The sequence below is a fragment of the Apis cerana genome, linkage group LG12 (genome assembly GCF_029169275.1).
Source record: "Apis cerana isolate GH-2021 linkage group LG12, AcerK_1.0, whole genome shotgun sequence".
In the NCBI taxonomy this organism is placed as follows: domain Eukaryota; kingdom Metazoa; phylum Arthropoda; class Insecta; order Hymenoptera; family Apidae; genus Apis; species Apis cerana.
Window position 1 is genome coordinate 8529976 of NC_083863.1, and position 20124 is coordinate 8550099.

General features: G+C 39.7%; 1 protein-coding gene across 7 annotated transcripts in view; it reads left to right on the forward strand.

Annotated features, from left to right (window-relative positions):
• LOC107998986 (ankyrin repeat domain-containing protein 6) overlaps positions 1-20124 on the forward strand; it is a 109665-nt gene that overhangs the window by 6917 nt on the left and 82624 nt on the right. Inside the window, exon 1 of one of the 7 annotated variants that reach the window (XM_062083052.1) lies at positions 4652-5726. The exons of 4 other annotated variants lie outside the window; for them this stretch is intronic. In XM_062083052.1, the coding sequence (XP_061939036.1) occupies positions 5659-5726 (68 nt within the window). In that variant the 5' untranslated portion in view covers positions 4652-5658. Of the gene's footprint in view, positions 1-4651; positions 5727-18465; positions 18861-20124 lie in introns of those variants that run through there. 2 more of the 7 variants (XM_017058595.3, XM_062083056.1) reach the window with 2 other exon arrangements.

The following is a 20124-nucleotide window of genomic DNA, read 5'->3' on the forward strand; positions in this document are numbered from 1 at the left end:
ATAGCAGGACCTTAAATCCTTGTTGCGGTTTCTCGTATCTACGATACACGGTGACACGGCACATTTCTTAGGTGTGCTCGGTATCACCGACTTCTTAATCTCGGACGTGACAAATTACTTCTTCGTGTTCGGCTGGAACGCGTATATTTCTTCCCCGCCTCTTCCCCCTTTCTATGCTATTTTATTTGCATCTTTATGCCAACGTTGAACGTGATTTGAAAAGCGTATTCGAAGAGGGAAGTCGAAAAATATATATCTCCGGGATATATCGGGTTACAATAAGAACCTTGTCTCTGTTTTCAAACAGAATGAATTAAATATTCCATTTTTTCCGGGCTGAATTATTTTATTCCGTTGAACGAATCTATCGATATATATAAATAGATTTAATCGACGAGAGAAGAAATTTGGAACGATTATACGATTACATGAAATCTCAAAGTCAATAATTTTATTTTGTGGGAAAATTACAAAATTCGCTACTATTAATTTGATCCACGTATTCCTAAAATTCTAACAATCTTCTTCTACAATATATTCGAATATAATTATTCTATACGTTTTAAACACAAAGCGGTGCAAAGATCGATCGAATCATCGTCAGAAATAAGAAATCTTTTTTTATCTCGCGAAAAATCGAAATTCGACGAGTGGATTGTCCTTGGATTTTACGATTCACCTTTTGGTTGCTCACAGCCAGATTCTACACCAACCAATGTGTGTAAGCGTTACATCTACGCGCATGTAGCACGTTGCATTTTCGAAGGAACGTACGAAACCGACGATAATTTATTCCGTGGCCGTAAACTTGGCGGCGGACAGCCTTCCTACGCTTGTTTCCACTCGAGCCAAAAGTGCTAAGCAAACACGTATCCAGGGGGTCTCTTCTCCCGTTGCTCCTCTCTCCCTCTTTCTCTCTCTCTCCTCAACCCTTTTTCCCATTCCATTTCTCTCTCCTTTCTCCTACGCTCGCCCTATCAAGCCATCTTTCGCGTTTTGCCTTCGCTCGTATACTCTTACCCTTTTTTTTTTCTTCGCTCCGTGAAATCGAAATGAATATTCCTTGCCCGTGTTGATTTTTACGCGTTGCTTTCGTGCTCCTTTGAGAGAAATTCGCCGATGGCCGCTTATACATTCGTGGAATTTAACACGGTTGTATTCTGCTTTGTGGCCGATAGCGGAGAAAAAAATTTCCAAGCCTATTCTTGTTATTTTTAACTCGCGGTAGTTGGTACAAAGTGAATTTTTACGCGTTGCTTTCGTAGGTCCTTTTCTTTTTTCTTTGCACGAAGTTGGCTCCCGCGAATCTTAATTCTTCAAATCAATTATACGATTTTGTCTAATTTAATCCTTAACCTTATTTAATACTCGCTCGTGAGGAGGAAATAAATTTAAAATCTAAAATAATTTATCAGTGAATCCAGCATACGTGTACCTCGATAAAATCTATAAATATAAGATGCAGATTCTTCTCATTTGCAAGAACATCCGACTCCATCCGATACGTTTTAATTTATTACTTTATCACTTTTGAAGGGAATGGCGAAACGTTTGCGATCTCAATTTTGATTAGCGTCTTTTGCGTAATCATCTCGCGTATTCGATACCTGTTTTCGACGTGATTTCAAATGGGATGGGGGGAGAAAGGAAAGCGTGGAGATTCCTTATGATCGCCTCGATCGTTCGACCCCCCAATAAATCAATCGTGGAAAGGAAACACCGCGTTAACAAGCGCGATTAGATAATTCGATAATTCGAAGGAACCGATCTCCTTGGACGAGAGTGAGCACGATAAATGGTCGAGGCCTCGCCGTGTTCTATTAATTACGCGAAACGGGATCGAGGTTTCCCTTCGTAACGTGCGTTCTTTCGAGGCGCACGAAGTACAAGGACTCGAGGGATTCGAGCAATTTGAATTTTCGATCGCTGCCCTCGATTAACTGGAAGAACTGGTGGATAATTGTTGCTCGAGATTGTTCCTTGCAACTCGATCCTTCGGGCTCGAAAGGAGGAAACGTGTGCTTTGAGAAAGACTTCTGGGAAGGGATCTGAAAAGAAAGGGAAAGATGCTTCTCCATGATTGCGAAAATTGTGATGAAATTTTGTTAGAAAAGATGAATTTGCCATTCTTTGGAAACGAGATTTTATCGACTCATTCGAGCTTAACACGATTTGCATAAAATAAATTTTTTCTAAGCGAAAAAATTAATCCAGGAATAGAGAAGGATCTTTGCCAATTTTCAAAGAAAAGTCAAAATACGACCGATACGAATGAATTGAAGAAATCTTAGAAATCTTTTAAGGAACGCCTCGAACGAATCCAAGAATTTTCGTCGGCCAAGCGAGAAAGGATGGGTGTCGTAGGGATGGTTTCGAGCGGGACGAGATAATAACGACGTGCGCGACGTGAAAAATAAACGACAGCGAGGGGAAGAAGAGCGGTAAGGGAAAAAGAAAGAAGAGGATGGCTCGATCCGTTGCACGCATGAATCGTTTCGAAGATCGTATGCATAATTACCACATCCTCGTTCCCTTTCAGCTTATGGCCCCCGAATACGCGAATCTTTCCTTTCTGCTCGGCCGATGTAATTCGTTGGTACAATGGAGAAGCGATTCCTCCTCTCCAACGTCGAATTCAAAAGCTCGAAATATTCGTTCCTGTCAAAATCATTTTTTTTACATTCATATCGAACCACCCAAGCAGCGTAGAAGCAGCATGGAACGATTCAATAAATAACGAGACTCTATTGTTTCTATCATCTATCATGATTTCTTTTGTCTTTCTCGAGAGATTCTTGGCCTCTATGAAAACTTCTTCTTCGTTTCTTCGTCGTTTCTGTTCGAAGAATAAAAATAGAATGATCCAATCGACGAGGATTATTCTTCCCTTTGGAAAGACGAAACGATGGATCATGCCTTGTCTCGTGTTATATGTCGTTATATCGTTTAATTGTCGCGTATTACGTTGATGCGAGGCTACGATTCTTTATTTTTTGAAAACGGATAAACGGTTAGCAACGGTATAAGGAAAATCGGGGATAATGACGGAGTAACTGAGAACTGGTGATCGGTGATTTTTTTAAAATAAGTCGCGTGGTCTGGGAGAAATAGTCGGGGAGAGGGATGATACCGGTGATTTCCGGAGGAGAAGAGAGAAATCGACGATGTTCCTCGATTATTATACACGATCTTTACTTTATGGTGACTTTAAAATTGGAAAAATATAGTATCTGGTATCTACGTGTTGCGGAGAGTCAATTTTCATTTTTCGATTTTGTTAGACAACATCTAAATAGAAATCAGTTTCGAAATCAGTATCGAGTCGAAATTACGAACAAGTTTGCGGCTCATCTTGTCTTTTCAACGCCAAGTTTTAAATGCGTGATTACTGTAATTTAAAATACCTCTTATTAAACGGAATTCGTATTCTTTTTTGCCGATAACCCGAAGGATTAATTACTATGATTAAGCGCTTCGTAAAATCCTTGAAAACTTTTACTCCGTCGGAACTTATAATTTAATAGATGGATTTCCACCGTGAGTTTACAAATTTTGTCACATCTTCTATGAAAAAAGGAGAACGTTATGGAATACATTTTGAGATAAAATTACATTTATTTTATTACATTATATATGTATATATATAGACTTATTGATTCGTGGAAAAATTGATTTATTTTTTTATCGACGATATAACGTTATGCATATCGGTTGATACAGTTGTTTGATACCACATATTCGCGTATGTGTGCCTCGTACATGCTTCCAGCACAATTAAGGGTGTATAAAACAGCGTGAGTTTCCTCGCCGCAGTTCCTGTGCCGTTAATCGTCGCGTATTACGATAATACGAGCTCGACGATCGGCGTGGCATTAAACTTAATAACCGGTGGGTTTGCATAAATAAACATGTACAACCGAGATCAAAACATCGCGGAATCTTGTACGCTCATTTTCTCCACTCCGCGTTCGTTTCAGATTGAACGCATGATTTATCGTTTATAAAAATCGATTGATTTTATATTTAAGGCCTTTGAAGATTTAGTGTTTCGATATTTTAACTTTTTTGTCTGCATTTGATGTTTCGTTATCGTAATAAATTATTTTCGAAGGCTATTCGCAATTTAGTTTCTTGAGGATGATTTTCACTTTGCGATTGGATCTTTTAGAAATATCTTTTTTTTTTTTAAATAAAGATTATCTGTAATCAAAGATTATAAAGCACTCAGAAAACATTCAAAATCTGATGTATATCTCTTGGATCAGGTATTTTCGTGTTTATCCATTAGAAAACATTTAAAGTTTTACTCGAGCTATCTGTTTTCGGTCTTTCTTAAAAAATCCTTGTACAAAGAACATATTTTATACTTCATCAAGGTTAGTCAAACAATTAATGATATCAATTTGAAAAATGAATATTCATAAAACATAAAGAAAAATATACTTGAAATTCCAGTTTCGATCCCTTATCGATCAACAAACATAATCTTAATAATATCAACAATCAATTAGCTCAATTAATCCGATATCATTACTTTATACGTTTAAATATAATACACGGAAAATTAATGTAAATAATATACGCGGGATTAACGTGAAAGATTACTATCTTCAAAAAAAAAAAATGTAAAAAAAGAGAGCTGGAATACCAAGCGCCATCGTAATAAAATTCCAGTTTCGTATCGGGGGAACAGAAGCGCCGCAGCGGCGAGTTAATGAATCCTTTAGTCGACACCGGTGAACCGCCGTGATCGGTTCGTTAAATTACAATTACTCCGCGATATTTCTTCGAAATGAGTAAACAGCGTGAGTCACGACCGTTCGAACGTGGAATAAACATATTCGACGACGTTCTTGTCGAGAGTATCCTGATCGTCCCTACAAACTTGGCGGAAAGCGCGAGAATCCATGATAGAAAGGCAGTATAATTGTTGTGCACGACGTAAAGATACAAGGAGCGGTTCTCGCAAGAGAAGAGAGAAGCCGGTCGATCGAGAATGCGATCGGCGCGAAAGTACTGACAGTTCCTAATGAGCGTCGAGACGAAGAAACACGGGAAGAATGAATATACCGACCTTCGGTAACGCTTTAAAGCCTGGCTTCGTTTTTTCAATCCCCCTTCGTGATCGAGAAGTTACGGTCAATCATGGAGATTGCGTGGCTCAGAGTCTTTCACATGCTGAGATGGGAATTTGAGCATCTTGAATTTGGAATTTTGTTTTTAACGATCCATTGTTTTTGAAAACATACGTGATCGATTATTTCGATATTTCTAGATGAATATTATAGATTAAAATTATTAAAAGTTTAATTGTTTGATTATTTAATCATTTCAAAAGAGATTTTATAATAGTATCTTGAAAGAGAAAAAGTATCTCGCAGAAAACTTAGAGCGTTATAAATCGTAGAGAAAGAGAATATGACGTGATTCGTTTCCCGACAGTTGGTTGATCGTTATATCGAACACGATACTGATTGTTATTGCCAATTAGGGACTCACGGTCACTAATTATGCTCTGACTTTGATTGATTCTTCGCATTATGTAATTTATTACACGATCGAAATGAACGATTCGTTCCGATATTGTTACAATTGCACGTAATCGTCGAGTACGGTGATTTACTAATCGGTAATTAGGATGATGCTGGAAGATTGTGGATGTTAATGGATCCCATAATAGTTTATTCGTCCGACTATGAAGTCAGTGATTTAGACTCGATTAATGGGTAATGTATGAAATATATATTCTTACGCGTAAAAAACACAGAAAATGAATCGCGATACTTGGCAAATTAATTCCATTTTAATTAACGATTGATCGTAAATTCTAACGAATAATCGATCAAAAATCTGTAACCAATTCTTCGTCTGAAAAATATAATTATTTCTAGAATTTATTCGAAAGATAGAAATCGTCTTCGAATCCGCAGAAAATTTTCTTATTGATCAACGAGCCGTAGATTTCCATTAAAACAGGCTGCTTCGGTATCCCAAAAAATAACTCTAGACTCGGAAATATAATTACTCCCCGAGTCCTCTATAAACGACTCGTTCGTTTCCGTTTCGAATCCCATCGCAATACATCTCTCGTCCATTTAAACCGGTGGATCAAAAACGAAACGCCTCGAGGGATGGTAAGAGCGGACGTGATTCCGATCACGCATCGTGTAAACCTCGTTCCCCGGACAACCCCCTACAGTTTTATTAGACTATGGTGTTTCCGTAACGCGTGTCGTGCAACCGCATCCAGAAAACGAAGGATCCGTTTCTCCGTCCAGCGGATGGACGAGATGCACGGTTTTCTTTGAAAATCTTGCAAGACCAGACGTTAGACGAGTTTTTCTTCCATCCGTGAACCGATGTCGTACCAAAGCCAGAACACGGCGAATCGACCATTCGCTCGTAGAAAAGATTCTATCTCGAGGAAAATTATATTGCGACCGGTTATTCGTGAAATAATAAAGCTACGTTTTAAGGAAGATCGTAAGTAGGATGAAGAAAATGATCGCAGTAATTGGAAATAAAGTGCGAAGTAATAATGTCCTTGCTACTCTATGCCATCCTCTGCGACCTTACTTACTCTTCACCTTACCAGTCTAAAAGAATCGTATTGCAATTACAAGTAAGTCTGCAACTGAAACTATTCCTATAAAACATCCTTGTCCTACCATCCTCCATGATTTGATCTCATTAGCGGAGAGAAATTTTATTGCAATTAAGTCTCGTAAAATCCATCGTAGGAATGATCTCTAAGAGCAATTGTTCACCCTCGAAGGAATGGAAATTCACGAGCAGGAGAAAAGTTTTATAAAGTTTCCCTTCGATTTCGATGGAATCGATTCAATTACCATCCTGTCAACGCATAGCAAATTATCGTGGATTTATCGCGGCCGGGTATCCACGTAAAACACGGCGAAATTCCTGAGTGCTTATGAATTCCACGACCGATGCATTAATCGCGCGCTCTTATCCAGTTTGTCTCTCGGACGGGCGCTTCCGCGACGTTGTACGGAGGTGAAGGTGTGGAGGTGCCGACGTCGTGGACGATATTTATTATGCGCGCACGAGCGCAATATGGAAATTTCGCGGAAAGAGGCGGGGATACGTGTGGCGGGAAATTTTAATTGGAAATTGTTTACGAGATGGGGTACGAGATTTGATCGGGCTTTACGAGTAGAGTTGGAGCCGAAGGCAGGGTTTGGAGATGCTTTTGAATTTTGGATGATAATTCTTTCCTTTCAATATCCTTTCGAGTTCGAACTTGTGGAACTTTCGATCAAATGTAAATGTTTTATTCGCCGTGTACATTCCATCCGTGCACGATTATTCGAAGAACGTAATATCAGACTTTCGAAATGCTAATCGAGATGCAACTCGTTATTAATTTTCTTTTTTGAAATGTCAGTCGTTTCGATTTTATTGCCGTAGTTCTTTTGTAATTACAGTTGCGTACTCACGAGTGACACTAGCTAGCAGTTTTTTGCTTCCTTTCTGCAGAAGAGGAAGTGGAGTACTCGCGGATACGAGGTATAGACTATAATTTACCAACGATGCGTAATTACGCCTATTTAGACTTTCGCTGGACTCGCGCGCGATCCTTATTTTCATTCGATTTCAATTTCCGAATTAATAAACTTGTAGTTGTTACTGATATTATTCCCCCGCTTTTACATTCCCATAATTGGTATTTTCGATTTACTCTCTAACAGTTTATCAAATATATTACTCTCCAATTATTATCACCGATGATAGATCGCAATAAAATTTCTACAAGAATACTATCTAATTATTATCTCCCTATGATAGATCACGAAATTATACAAAATTAAAATTCTTTTCTATCTTATTTATAAAAATACTTTCGAATACTTTTTATAACGTAAGTATCCTTTGGTCGAAATGACGATACCATCATTTCTCGAGGGATTCCTTTATTATAAAATAACCTGTTCGCGTACTAAAGACATCGTTCCAAAGAGGTTAAATTCGTTAAACTCTGGGCGATTGCACAACGCGATTTACTCTCGTTATTCGCGTAATTGGTCGCGAGGGAAGGAAGGGGAGGGTTGTTTGCTGGTCACCCATTCGTGGCAGCCATTGTTACAAGGATCTCGTTGCGCGCGGAATAAATAGAAGAGAAGGAAGCGTGGCGTACCGAGGAAGTGGTTATTGTGCTCGGCTACCATGGGCCCTGGATCGTTAGAATTTGAAAAATCTATGGAGCGTTCCATAATGTATCGTACCGTTAGAAAAACTGTTAATGATCGCTCGACTGCAACCAGCTCGCATTAGGATGTTCAATGACTGTTGAGGGATAACGATGATGTAACGTGAGCAACGGTCTGGCTAACGCGGTAATTTTTGCGATTGAAAGTAGTAATACAGGCAAAGCAGAGAGCATTTTGTATTTATCTATCTCCTATCGATCTCGTATTTTTTCTTTTTTACCGCTTATACTCTTTAGAAGAGACAGGAAGTTGAGGTTTCTTGAATAATCTGTTTCGATGGCTTAAGGGAATTGGGTTCTCGAGAATCAAGGAAGTTTTCTTCCAATATAAATGAAACGCAATATCTCACATTCTTTTTTAAATCCTAGCCTCAATCTTAATCCAAAAATTCTGGAGAAAATCGTAATAACAAATAACTCGGGTGATGCAATATTTTCGCCCGATTTTTCTCGATTCCCTTTCTATTTCCACGATTCGAGAAGGAGAGTTTCCAGAGAAATCGCGATAATACGGCTTGTTTTCTAGAAACTGCATCAGCGACGATAAAATATATCTTAATGTTTGGAAGCGGGGAAGAAGAAGGAGATAAACCGGCGTTGCACGCAATATATTATCGCGGAACGAGGCTGTTGGCTAAAGAGCCACTCGTACAATACTCGGGCCGTGTTCCCTTTTAACCAACCGCTTTGTACACCTTGTACACCAAGGGCCTTGCACCTTGTACCTATGATGCCCGCCCCGTTATACCTTCCCCCCGGCTACACCTCCTCATGTAAATTTACGCACTTCTCGCGCGTCCCCGATTGCCCACTCGAGTCCAGCCACGATTTTGCTAATTTTTTTTTAAACACTCGTCGATTCAGGAGAGAATATATTCCTTCTAACGTTCCTCTTACCGTAATGAAATTCACTCGAGAAATTAAATGTCTTAATTTTCAAACGAAGAATTTCTCACGAGAGACACGCACGGCCTACAATTCAACGGAATAACATTAGAATGGTATTCCTCGTATAAGTATTCACGTATATATTTAGTGTATAATGTAATTCTAATATATGTACGGTGGATCTGTTGTGTATAAGAGGATATACGGTTTATAATGGAAGGCGGTGTTTATTGCTGCGGTTTGTCCGATGGTTTATAGTCTGCCAGAGGTTTTTATCGTTGTTAAATTATAAAGATAAAGCGGTAGCTCAAATTATGCATTTTAATATGCTACTTTTGATGACCAATAAAAGAATTGTTAAGAATTGCGTTACGTTGCAACTTTACTCTCTAAATTTATTAAAAACGTTGATATATATATGCACACCTTGCAAAAGTGGTATTTTCGATAAATAATACGTCAGAATTATCGATATTCCAAACCAAATCGAATTGACTTTTTTTCTACAGTTTTTAGAAACAGGGAAACTGTTAAATAAATACATCCATTTTAACTTTTGATTCTAAGAGGAGAACGCATTGAAGAAAACTCGATATTTGCGTGTAATGTATAATAAAAGCTAAGAAATTCGTTACGAAACTAGGGATCGTGATTCTCTTTCCCCTTGTTTCGCTCCTTCTCCCTCGGGAGGCTCGTTTCACTTCGATCAGATATCTCGACGAAATAATCCAGCAAAACGTCCTTGGAAGGTTTTTCTAGCAGCTGGTTTAAGGATGCCCGCTCGGTCGGATCATCGTCTACGATTTCCATTCATCATTTTAAACGAGCACGATTTTAACTGGCCTTCTTCTTGCGTGTAGTTCATCGCGATAAGGTTTGATCGATCGAGAAATAAAAAGGAGAAACTTGTTATTTATTTTTCCTCCTCGTTATTTCGTAATTTCGTCGCGTATATATATTATCTTTAAGAAGCAGACTATTATTCGATTGTGCTCTGTTTAGGCTTAGATTGTTGGACAACGAATCGATTAAGAGAGACGAGTAAACGAAACTTTGGAGCGATACATTATCGATCGATCAAGTCTTCGAATGGAAGGATTCAAAATGGAGAAAAGAAAAATCGAAACGCAAAAATCATCTCGCAATTGGAACCAAATTAAAGTCGCATACATCAGGTTTAATCTTCGATTCTTCGATCGTTTCATCGTCCATATTCCACTCTTCAATAATCGCGAGACGATAACAACTTAATCCTTGGCCGCTGCGTGGAGTGGAAACTTTCAGCCGTTAATATAATCCGCTAATCGTAACGCAGCCCTCCATCCAGGGATAAACGCGTAAAAAGCTGCTCGAAAGCCAGTATTCATCGCGTATTTTCGCTGCTTGCTTTTTCCCCTGCAACCTGGAAACACCGTAAGAACGAGGGCCGAGTGATCGTTAACGGATTCCGTTCCCAGTTGCTTAAACACAGGCATTTGTCTTCGATTAATTGGCGGCGGAGAAACTCTGCTGTTTCGGCTATGCTTAATTCGCGGTCTTGCCTTCGAGTCTTACTTTCTTTGTGCAATATTTGAATAATTTCTCCTTTTGTTTCTCCGACAGGCGTCTGATATGAATTCGGACCAACGATCTCTTCTTCTTGGGATTCGTATGAAACTTTTTCGAAAAAAAAGGGAAATTCGAAGGAACTTGAAACTTCTTGATACTTGAAACTTCTCTATGAGAGGGATTAATTAAAGGAAATTGGAAAAAGAAATCAAGGAGTGTTGGGTTGGGAGATGAGCTCGATGCATGCATTTTTCATCCTGACCTTTGAGAAACCGAGCTGTCCAGCTGTGAAACAGGCGAAAGCTGGCTCGGACAAAATGGCTGGCGAATTAATCTCTGATGGGTTCAACGCGTTGGTAAAATAAGAAAGTATTTTAGAAAGAAAAAGAATCTATCTATATTTATATCTGTCATATTACTGAACCTTATTAATCCGAGTAAGTAACAGTCGTAAAAATTAGGATTAAACGTTTAATTCATCCCAATTTCTGAGGATTTCTATCTCTTTTTTGAAGTCTCCATATTTTCACGTGTTGTTTGCCATTCGTGCCATTCATAATTCCATCTTGCTTGCGAATCGTAATTTAAACGAAGCAGCGGACAAGAAACGAGAATCCGCTAACAAACAGGCGATTAGCAGTTCGCAAACTCCGACTTTCTAATATGTTTCGCTCGTTGCAAGTTTCACCGAAGATAAAAAAGGGGTTCGAGAGATGATTGCACTCGACTGAATCGCAAGAAATGCGAGTAAAAAATAAAAATATACCGGCTCCTTGCTCTTTTATTCCTTCGCAACGTGCACACTGGACTTTGGTTATCGTTTCAGATACGATGGAGATGATTAAGTAAAAAAAAAATATTAAGAATAAATATTTTTATCGATTAAAGATCGATGTGTTTCTCAGAACAATTCGCGTTACGAATCTCGTCTCTGGAAAAATTAACTCTTATTCTTCGAAATTGGAGCATAACATCCTTAACAGTTTCGATTATTATCGATTATTAGAGGATCGATGAAGAAAGAAAAACGATCGATTGTTCTATTCGAAATATTCGATCTTGGAGAAGGCGAATCCGCTAATCGTTTGAGATTCACGATCTCGAAACGAAAAGTAGATCTCGAGAGATCGATCGGGATCTTTCGATCAATCACTTTCCGCAAGGGGGACGTGGGTATACACAGGGGCACTCTCGTTTGCGTGCAAGTAAATTGTGGAGCAAGACTCTTGAAGAATTCTCGGGAGAGTTTTACTTTCAAATCTTACTTTGCACTCTCTCTTCTAGTCCCTTAACCCGCCAGTCCTTTGGATGGTGGCGTACCCACGGACCAAATATCGATTCATCCATATTTTTTCCACTTATGTAATTTCGAACCAACTCTCGAGAGTCCTATTTTCAAATGTATTCACTCGAGTTTTGTTTTCCGGGTGGACTGTTTGCGTAAAAATTGAGAATTATTCCAAAGAGTTTTACTTTCAAATCTTACTTTGCGCTTTCTCTTCTAGTCCCACGAGTCCTTTGAGTAGTGGGTCTGAGCCAAATATCGATTCATCCATCTTCTTTCCACTTATGTAACTCTTCTATTTTCAAATGTATTCACCGATATATCCACTCGAGTTTTGTTTTCTGCTGGAGGAATATTTGCGTAAAAATTGCGTAATTTCGAAAAGTTTGTTCTCAAATGAGAATTTCTTCACTCTCGATCTTACGAACGATTGTCACGTAAAAAGTAAAAATCCGAAATTTCCAACCTGTGCAAGAGTTGACGCGACTTAATCCATTCGTAATTTGAAAATGGAAGAAAAAGGGAGGCGAGGAAACGCGCCTTAAAGCGTTTGTAAAATGATCGAGGTTCTGGTTATCGTTAATCCTGTTGGCGCGAACGGGGGTCGATCGGTTCACGGATAAGGGATCCGATAACAAGGTGTGGTTTAATTGGATTTATTGCAACGTGTAATTAGCCACTGTTCAACGGAACATGATGGATTTGCGCCGTGGACATTCTTCAATTATCGTTTTTATGCCGAGCTTGCGACGTAATTCGTATACTCGGGGGTATAGCTGAATGAGAAGTGGTATAAATCGTTCTTTGCGACTTTCACACGCCTGGTATCGCGTAATTATCCGAAATTTCTCTTCGTACAAATGTCCTTCCGCGAGAAATTATTCTCTGTTGCGAATAATTCAATCGATCGATTCGATCGATGTATATGCATCTCGAGAGAAGCTTTTGCCCTCGATCTCGTGCTCTCGAGAGCAAAGTGGATCCCCGTGTTTCCCGACGATGGTGAAAGGATGCCATTTCTTTCGAGTTCAACGGCGATGCCGCTTTTGTTAGGTTTTATAAGGACTTGGGGTAAAATCGTTTTCCCAATTGACGATGAAAGGAAAAGAATTGTTCGAAGAATGCAACGTTTCTTTATCTTCTTGTAAAATTTTAATCAAATTAGTCCTTTTTTTTTTAATTTTTCGTCAGCGACGATGAAAGTTTGACAGAAGTTTTCACGCACAATTCTAGATCTCGATGCGACTCTCTTTATTTTTTTTAAACCTTTCTCACTTCATTTTTGTTGTTCATGTCGCGTCAATAATATTTCAATCTCACTTTCGATCCCAATTTCGAAGCCTTTATAAATGGCATTCCGCGCATAATATACAGCTTAATCATAACCGATCGCTCAATCTAACCAACGTAATTACCAATTAACCAGGATCACTTTGACTGAACAAACATTTCTCGTTCGTTCGCAATTTAACGTTGCACGTTGATTGAATACGTGTCCCCCCATTTACCTCGCTTATATATGCATACGTCTCATTAACTTAACTCCCGTATACCGTTGATGTACGTCTCACTTATACACGTTTTCACGGCACTTAATTACACCCGACGTCACTAATTCCATAAATCAGCCGTGCGTTTCACGTCCATACCCCGAGCCGCTCAATTTCCATTGTAGATCCTGCATTCCTTCTCGAGCGAGCCAGATTCTCGAAACCTTCCATTCAATTTCACTTATCATCCCTCCTCGAAATTTATTTCGAGGACCGTATCGCTCCTATTAGCGATCCTACTCGACAAACTTACTCAAACCCTTTCGGATACTCTTTCGATCCGGATCTCGATTTAACGTATATCGAGGCCATAACGTTATCTGAACAGTAGTATGGAATCACGGAACCAGTAGCCTTCGAGAGGTCGCTGCGCGCGAAAAGAAAGCAACAACGAAATACGTGGCTGAGAAAGGTGTGCCGGGAATCCAATTAAAATACTTTAATTCACCTCCCCGATATCTTAATCGCCGCTTGTTAAATTTAATCCCATTCCGATAAAACGGCAAACTATCATAACCAACCGGATCTTCTAAACTCTCGGCTGGATCGAATTTAATTGCCGGTGCATCGATCTCGAAGGAGATCCCCTCGTTAGGGATTTTCGTTCGTCCGTTGAACTCGTTCCACAGTGTTGTTATTCCTTCATCGACTCGTTTTACGCGAATATCCGCGTTCGATCGGCCATATTTGAATAAGATTTTAAACGGTATTTGTATATCTCGTTCCGCGCTATACATTGGATACACTCAAACCTATAATCTCCCGACAATATTAATCCCACGTCCGCTTATTTTCCGCTCGACTTCTAAAACCGGACTTTATTAAAAACAGCCCTAAACTTGCGCGTACATGCTCGATACGCGTAAAGGTTTTCCATTAGCGCCAAGCCGTTTAATGTCAGCTGGTTCGTGTCCTGGCTTCTAGGAACCCACCATTCGTGTCCATTCTCTCAACGGCGAGAGAGAAAGAGAGAAAGAGAGAGAGATTCTGCTTGCTTTTGTCCACCGATACGTATGGTACACACGTGATAACGTGGCTATCAATATACTTTACCGGCGCACGTGTGCCGGTCGAGTGTTTGCGACGTGCTCCCATATACGGTCGTTCGGAGGAACCACTCCCATAGGAGGAGCAATTAAACCGTCCATCGATGGATTAAAGGGCGAACTTGCTTATGGTCACGGACAAAGATCAATCCTTTTGTTTTTTTCCTTTATAAGGAGATATCGAGGAGAATAAAATGTGATCAGGTTTGCGAGGATAAGCTATTAGTTATCGTTGTCGACAATTTGGATATAATTTGAATTGCGATTTCGATTCAATAAGCGACGATGAAATGGAAATTATCGTGGCTTGTGTGTACATTCGAAGATTTATCTATCAGATTCATCGAGCTCATCAAGGTTCTAATTAAAAATGAAGTGAAAGATAAATTAAAAAGAAACTCACGTTAATTCCAAAGATATTTCCTTTAAAAAAAAATTTCTCCTTAATTCAACGCCTTAATTCTCTCTTTAGATTCTTTTTGTAAATGAATTAAGGAGTTGTTGCTAAAAAAAAAAATTAAAGTTAAAAACACGCATACACACAATTAAATTCTCGATTTAACCTGAAGACGCGTCTTTCCTTATTTCTTCTAAATAAATACCGCGCGCGTTTATACCGATTTTTCTTTATTCATCGCGCTTTTTCGTTTCGTTTCATGCGGATGACCCGTGCTTGGACATCGATCACCGTCCATTCATCGTCGGCGCACAATTTATCCTCCTCCTGCTAGCCTCCTCCAGCTAGGATAGATTATAAAGATTCTTCGCAACGATCGTCGTCTTTGATCGTACGGTTCGAGTTCTTCCAACTCTACTAGTTTTAACGACACGCGAAGATATGGGTCGGTTGGCCTTGTAAAATTGGCCTCGCCAAAAGAAATCAGTTTTGCACTCGCCCACCTTTCGACTTTCGCACCTTTGCCTCGGAGAATTCAATTATCCGCAACTATTGAAAAGTTTCTATTTTTATTCGCTTCAAAAAGGAAAAAAAAATTAAGCAAATGAAGCGATATGTCTGCGCAGCTTTTTATTTCCATTTTCGTTTGTTGGAAATTGAAAGTTAAATTGATTCATTATAATATTTAAATATTTAAATATACGATAATCGCTTACTTTTTTAAATAGATCGAGATGTTTATGTATTTATAAAATAAACTAGGAGTTGGAAAATCTACAAAACACATAAAAAAGATATATATAATATCTAAAGTAGATATTATATCATTTTAGATTTATTACCTTATATTTTCGCATTCCAGCGTATCCTCTTCATAAATACATAAAAACGTCTACATATAATCTACTTAAATAAAGCAAGATTTTTGCTTACCAATTTTTATGTTCATTTTTACATCTTAACTCGATATCTTTGACCAATGATTTTTGTACGACCGATCTTTACAATTTTATTCATCGTCACGGATGGATTTCATTTATGAGAGGCTCTTTGTAACGGTGGTCACACGACCAACTGTTGCCGTGGCAAAGTGACTCTCTTCCTGCATCGCAGCTATATATGAATAGTTTCGCGCGTGCGCGATTCGAGGTGTGTAGGCTATTTGTTACATTCGCGTTTCCCCCTCTCCTTCCAATATCTGGCCTATTCGAGACGTCGCGTTCGTATGCATGAATCACGCACGGTAAGGGCACGTTCTTGCCGGTTGTGATGACCCGTTTAACAATGCCCTCGCATCGATACTGCCGGCACACGCTCGCTAAGATGACATGAATAAGACGGAGCTTAGAGAGGATTTTAACCCTTTCGTTATTCATTACCTACGTGCGTCGTGATCAGATTTGCTGGTTACGTGTCTCGTTTGGTCACAATTGAAAATACGCGCGCGACGCAACGGGTGGATAATGTCGGAAGTATCGAAGTGACATTTTGATAGCGTAATCGTGAAGAGTCAAATTTTTTTCTCCTTTTCAATCCCTTCCGTGTGATCTGTGTTTCGCGCATATTCGGATAATGCTTTAAATAATTGGGACGAAGAGATGAAATTTGTTGGAATTTTTTCATTTGGAAAATTCGTTTCGAATGTACTTCGAGGAAGAGGAAGTTGTTGCGACTGTTGATGCTGCGCGGGGCATGGAAAAGTTACGATGGCGATCGTTCTGGACAAGGTACATCAATATGGATCTCGTAAGGACTCGTAAGTCGATTCGTAACGAGTACAAAGCGGCATATCCTCGATTCTAATTCCATACGCACTATTGTATGCCAATTGTGCAACGTCGAGAACGATGAGGCTGCAAGAGGTGGACCTATGTACAGGAGATAACAAGTGGCGATACGCGGAAGAAAAAGAAGAGGGTTTGTGTATAGAGAATTCATGTAACGTGGTCGCGGACACGCGAAACCAGTATCGATCTTATTGTTCCAGCCAAGGTATTGTCTTCGTGGTTCGTTAAAATCGTACGATCAACCGCACCCTTCGACGAAAAATGCCGATTCTCCTCCATATAATATTTATCCCCATAGATCGACGCAATTAACGATGAATTTATATTTTGCAATCTGTGAAAAAACTTCGTCTTTAAAATAAACTTAAAGGATGGAAACTTCGATGCTCCTTCGATTTCCTTTTTTTTTTTTTTTAACAAAGTCGAAAAAATGTAAAAAGAAAAGCGGGACGAAATTCAGAAGCGGTGGATTTAAAAATCGATCACAAATTAATATTCTCCACTGATGCTCCGCCGCAGCCTGTTTATATCTATCAACGTGGTCATTAGAAACAACTTTTCCACCGATTACTTACCAAAATACTTACCAAAGGGGATGATTTACCCGCCAATTACCGCGGGAGAATCAACGGCAAACTGATCTCCTCTCCGATACCTCGTGACAGAGTTGTTCGAACCGCGATCAGGCCACGTTATATCTTGGCCACGACCAATAATTAATAAAGACCTTGGTACTTGCTCGTAGGGTGGCATTAAGTCGTTAGAACCGGTGAAATCGATTGGAAAATACTTACAACGGCAATTTTGTTAAGCTGGTGCCGATAACGCTTGATGGCCGAGGCGAAACCTGAACGTGGCCGGTCATATTGCATCGAACCGCTATGATCCTTCACTGTGGTTTAAGATCATCGATATCGCGGTTAAAATAAATAGAGTGGAATCCTGGTGGTGGATCCCTGGATCGATCTTAGACGGATGGACATCCACGACGAAGGAGGACAATTCGTGGTTCAATGATTATCCATTTCTTCTTTCTTTTTTTTTTTACATCCCGTTAAACGTGACGTCGAAGGGATATCGTTTCCTAAAAGTTATTACACGAAGGATCGTTTCAATTATTTTACATCGGAATGGAATTGGACCGTTTTTGATATTTGCGCAAATGAAGGAAGGGTCGCTATTAGAATATCGATTGGAATAATTCACTGGTTGCCAGTAATGATAAGCTAATTAGTATAAGTAATACGTTTTATTAACTTCAACGATGGTCTGCTTTGCTTTTGTAGACGGTGTACGGAGGCCTCGGGTTTAATTAAGAAACCGGTAATGCCGGGTTGCCAAGGCTATTTAATAACTTAATACGTGTAATTATCGATGGGTTATTTAATTTCAGTTGCGATTGCCTGGGTGGTAATAATCTTAATGTAACGCTCTTGCATTGTTCTTCCGATCTATCTGTTCATGCATCGATGCGTTTTTCGCGACGCCACATTTAGGCGTGGCTCGCTATCTGCATTTTTGCACGTATAATTTGACGACGCTTAATAAAACTTCTCGCAACTCGTTTCCAAACAAAATTTGATTTATCGATCGAGTTCTCTCCGCGTAACCTTGCAGCAGCTACGCTAGCGCCACTAAGTGGTCGCGTAACTAAAATTCTAACTAAAATCCTCTTTAGCCGAATTAAATTATTCCTTTGACAACTACTCGAGCTAAATAAGACGCGACGTCCCCATCCAGTTTATATATAATAGAATAAAAAGGAAAACGAATGGGAAAGCAGGGATAATTTCAGAAGAGAGGATCCATTGAAGCGTCTCTCGCTTGTATTCAAATTCGACGTTCACGAGCGTGACCGTGTCACGTAATCGATAGGTGAGCAGCCAAGCACCGGATAGGGTGCGTCGTCCTTTTAAAGCCGGGACGTAATCTCGCCCGGCCACGTCAGTCATTCTCCGCGCTTTATCTCGCCCGCATCTCGTTGACTCTATTTTCCCCTTCGTCGTTTTCGACCGACAGAAGCCGTGTTTCAACCAACCCGTGTGTACAACCGTGCGCACCTGCCTATAGAAATCCGTGAAGCCGTGCTGTGCGCTCGCTACACCGTGTTCCTACCACGATTCACCTGTTGAGTGAGTTTCGCGTACGAGGTCTCACGGGTGTCGTTCCTTTCGACAGTTGTACGTGTTTTCAACCGCGATACGCGGATATTCTTGAAATGTCCAAGACGAGAAGTTTTGTCTATTCGGGACGAAACGAATCGTCGGAGCGCGATTTACAATTGTTATTAATTCCATTTTCTTTACGTGTCTTTAAATGAATTTCAATCGAAAATTTTTGTCGAAACGGAACAACGTTTTTAATTATTATCGATAATAATTCTAAATCAAGCAAACCTCTTCTTTACTTTATCGATTACTACAATTTTTTCCACCGAAACGAAGAGGGAAAAAGCCCCTAAAATCAACAAGCGTCTACAAAACTTCCTTTCTTTCCTCGAAGAAAGAAAAACGAAAGGAAGAAAGAAAGAGAGAAAGAACGAAAATTCTTCCGCCAATTCATTACATGACGAGGCGTTATCACGGATATAATGGTGTATAAGGAAACGAAACCAGCGTGCCTTTTTACCTTTTTATTTTTTTTCTTTTATTACGCGATCGGACAGCCGTGCGTAATTTACTTACCTTAAACGCGTTGGGGGGACGGTAAAAACATCCGTGACGGAATTTGAAGGGTGGGAAGGGAAAGTTGGTCGGTGTTCGCCAACTAAACCGTAGGATACGCCTAACGACGTTTTACCAAGAACCGGTGTCCCGGCTCTAATGAGGTATTCAGTCAAAACCGATCCACGAGCCCAGATACCGGCTGGCATTTCAAATACGCTGTTCCCGGTACTATTTGTAACATATTTGCATAGCGGTCGGCATGCATAGGCGTCTCGTTCTTTCCGCGTATCGACGACGCCCGTCGCCTGTCGCGGATCATGTCGATCGGTTTCGACGCTCGTTGGAACGTGTTCGCAAACCGGGAGTAACCCGCTCCATCACTAGGCAAATCTTGTTCCGTGATTCGAACGATTTGTACGCTGCTTATCTTTCCACGTTTTTCTCTACTTCTTCATAACTGAAATAGTAATGATAGTTTCGCGATCGGAACGATATTCCAAAAATGGTAATTTTCCTTTCTTTTTTAATGATCGTTGGTAGAATAGGATACGGTGCGAATCAAATTGGAAAAAGGATCGATAATATTTATATAAAGAAGGATCGATGGATTTGAATTAACGGGAGATTCGAGTATCGTATGTAAATTTTCTGGGTGTTTATAATCTGTGTTAATTGATAAATTATTCATGAAATTTACAAAAAATTCTTCAATACCTTCCAATTCTCCGTA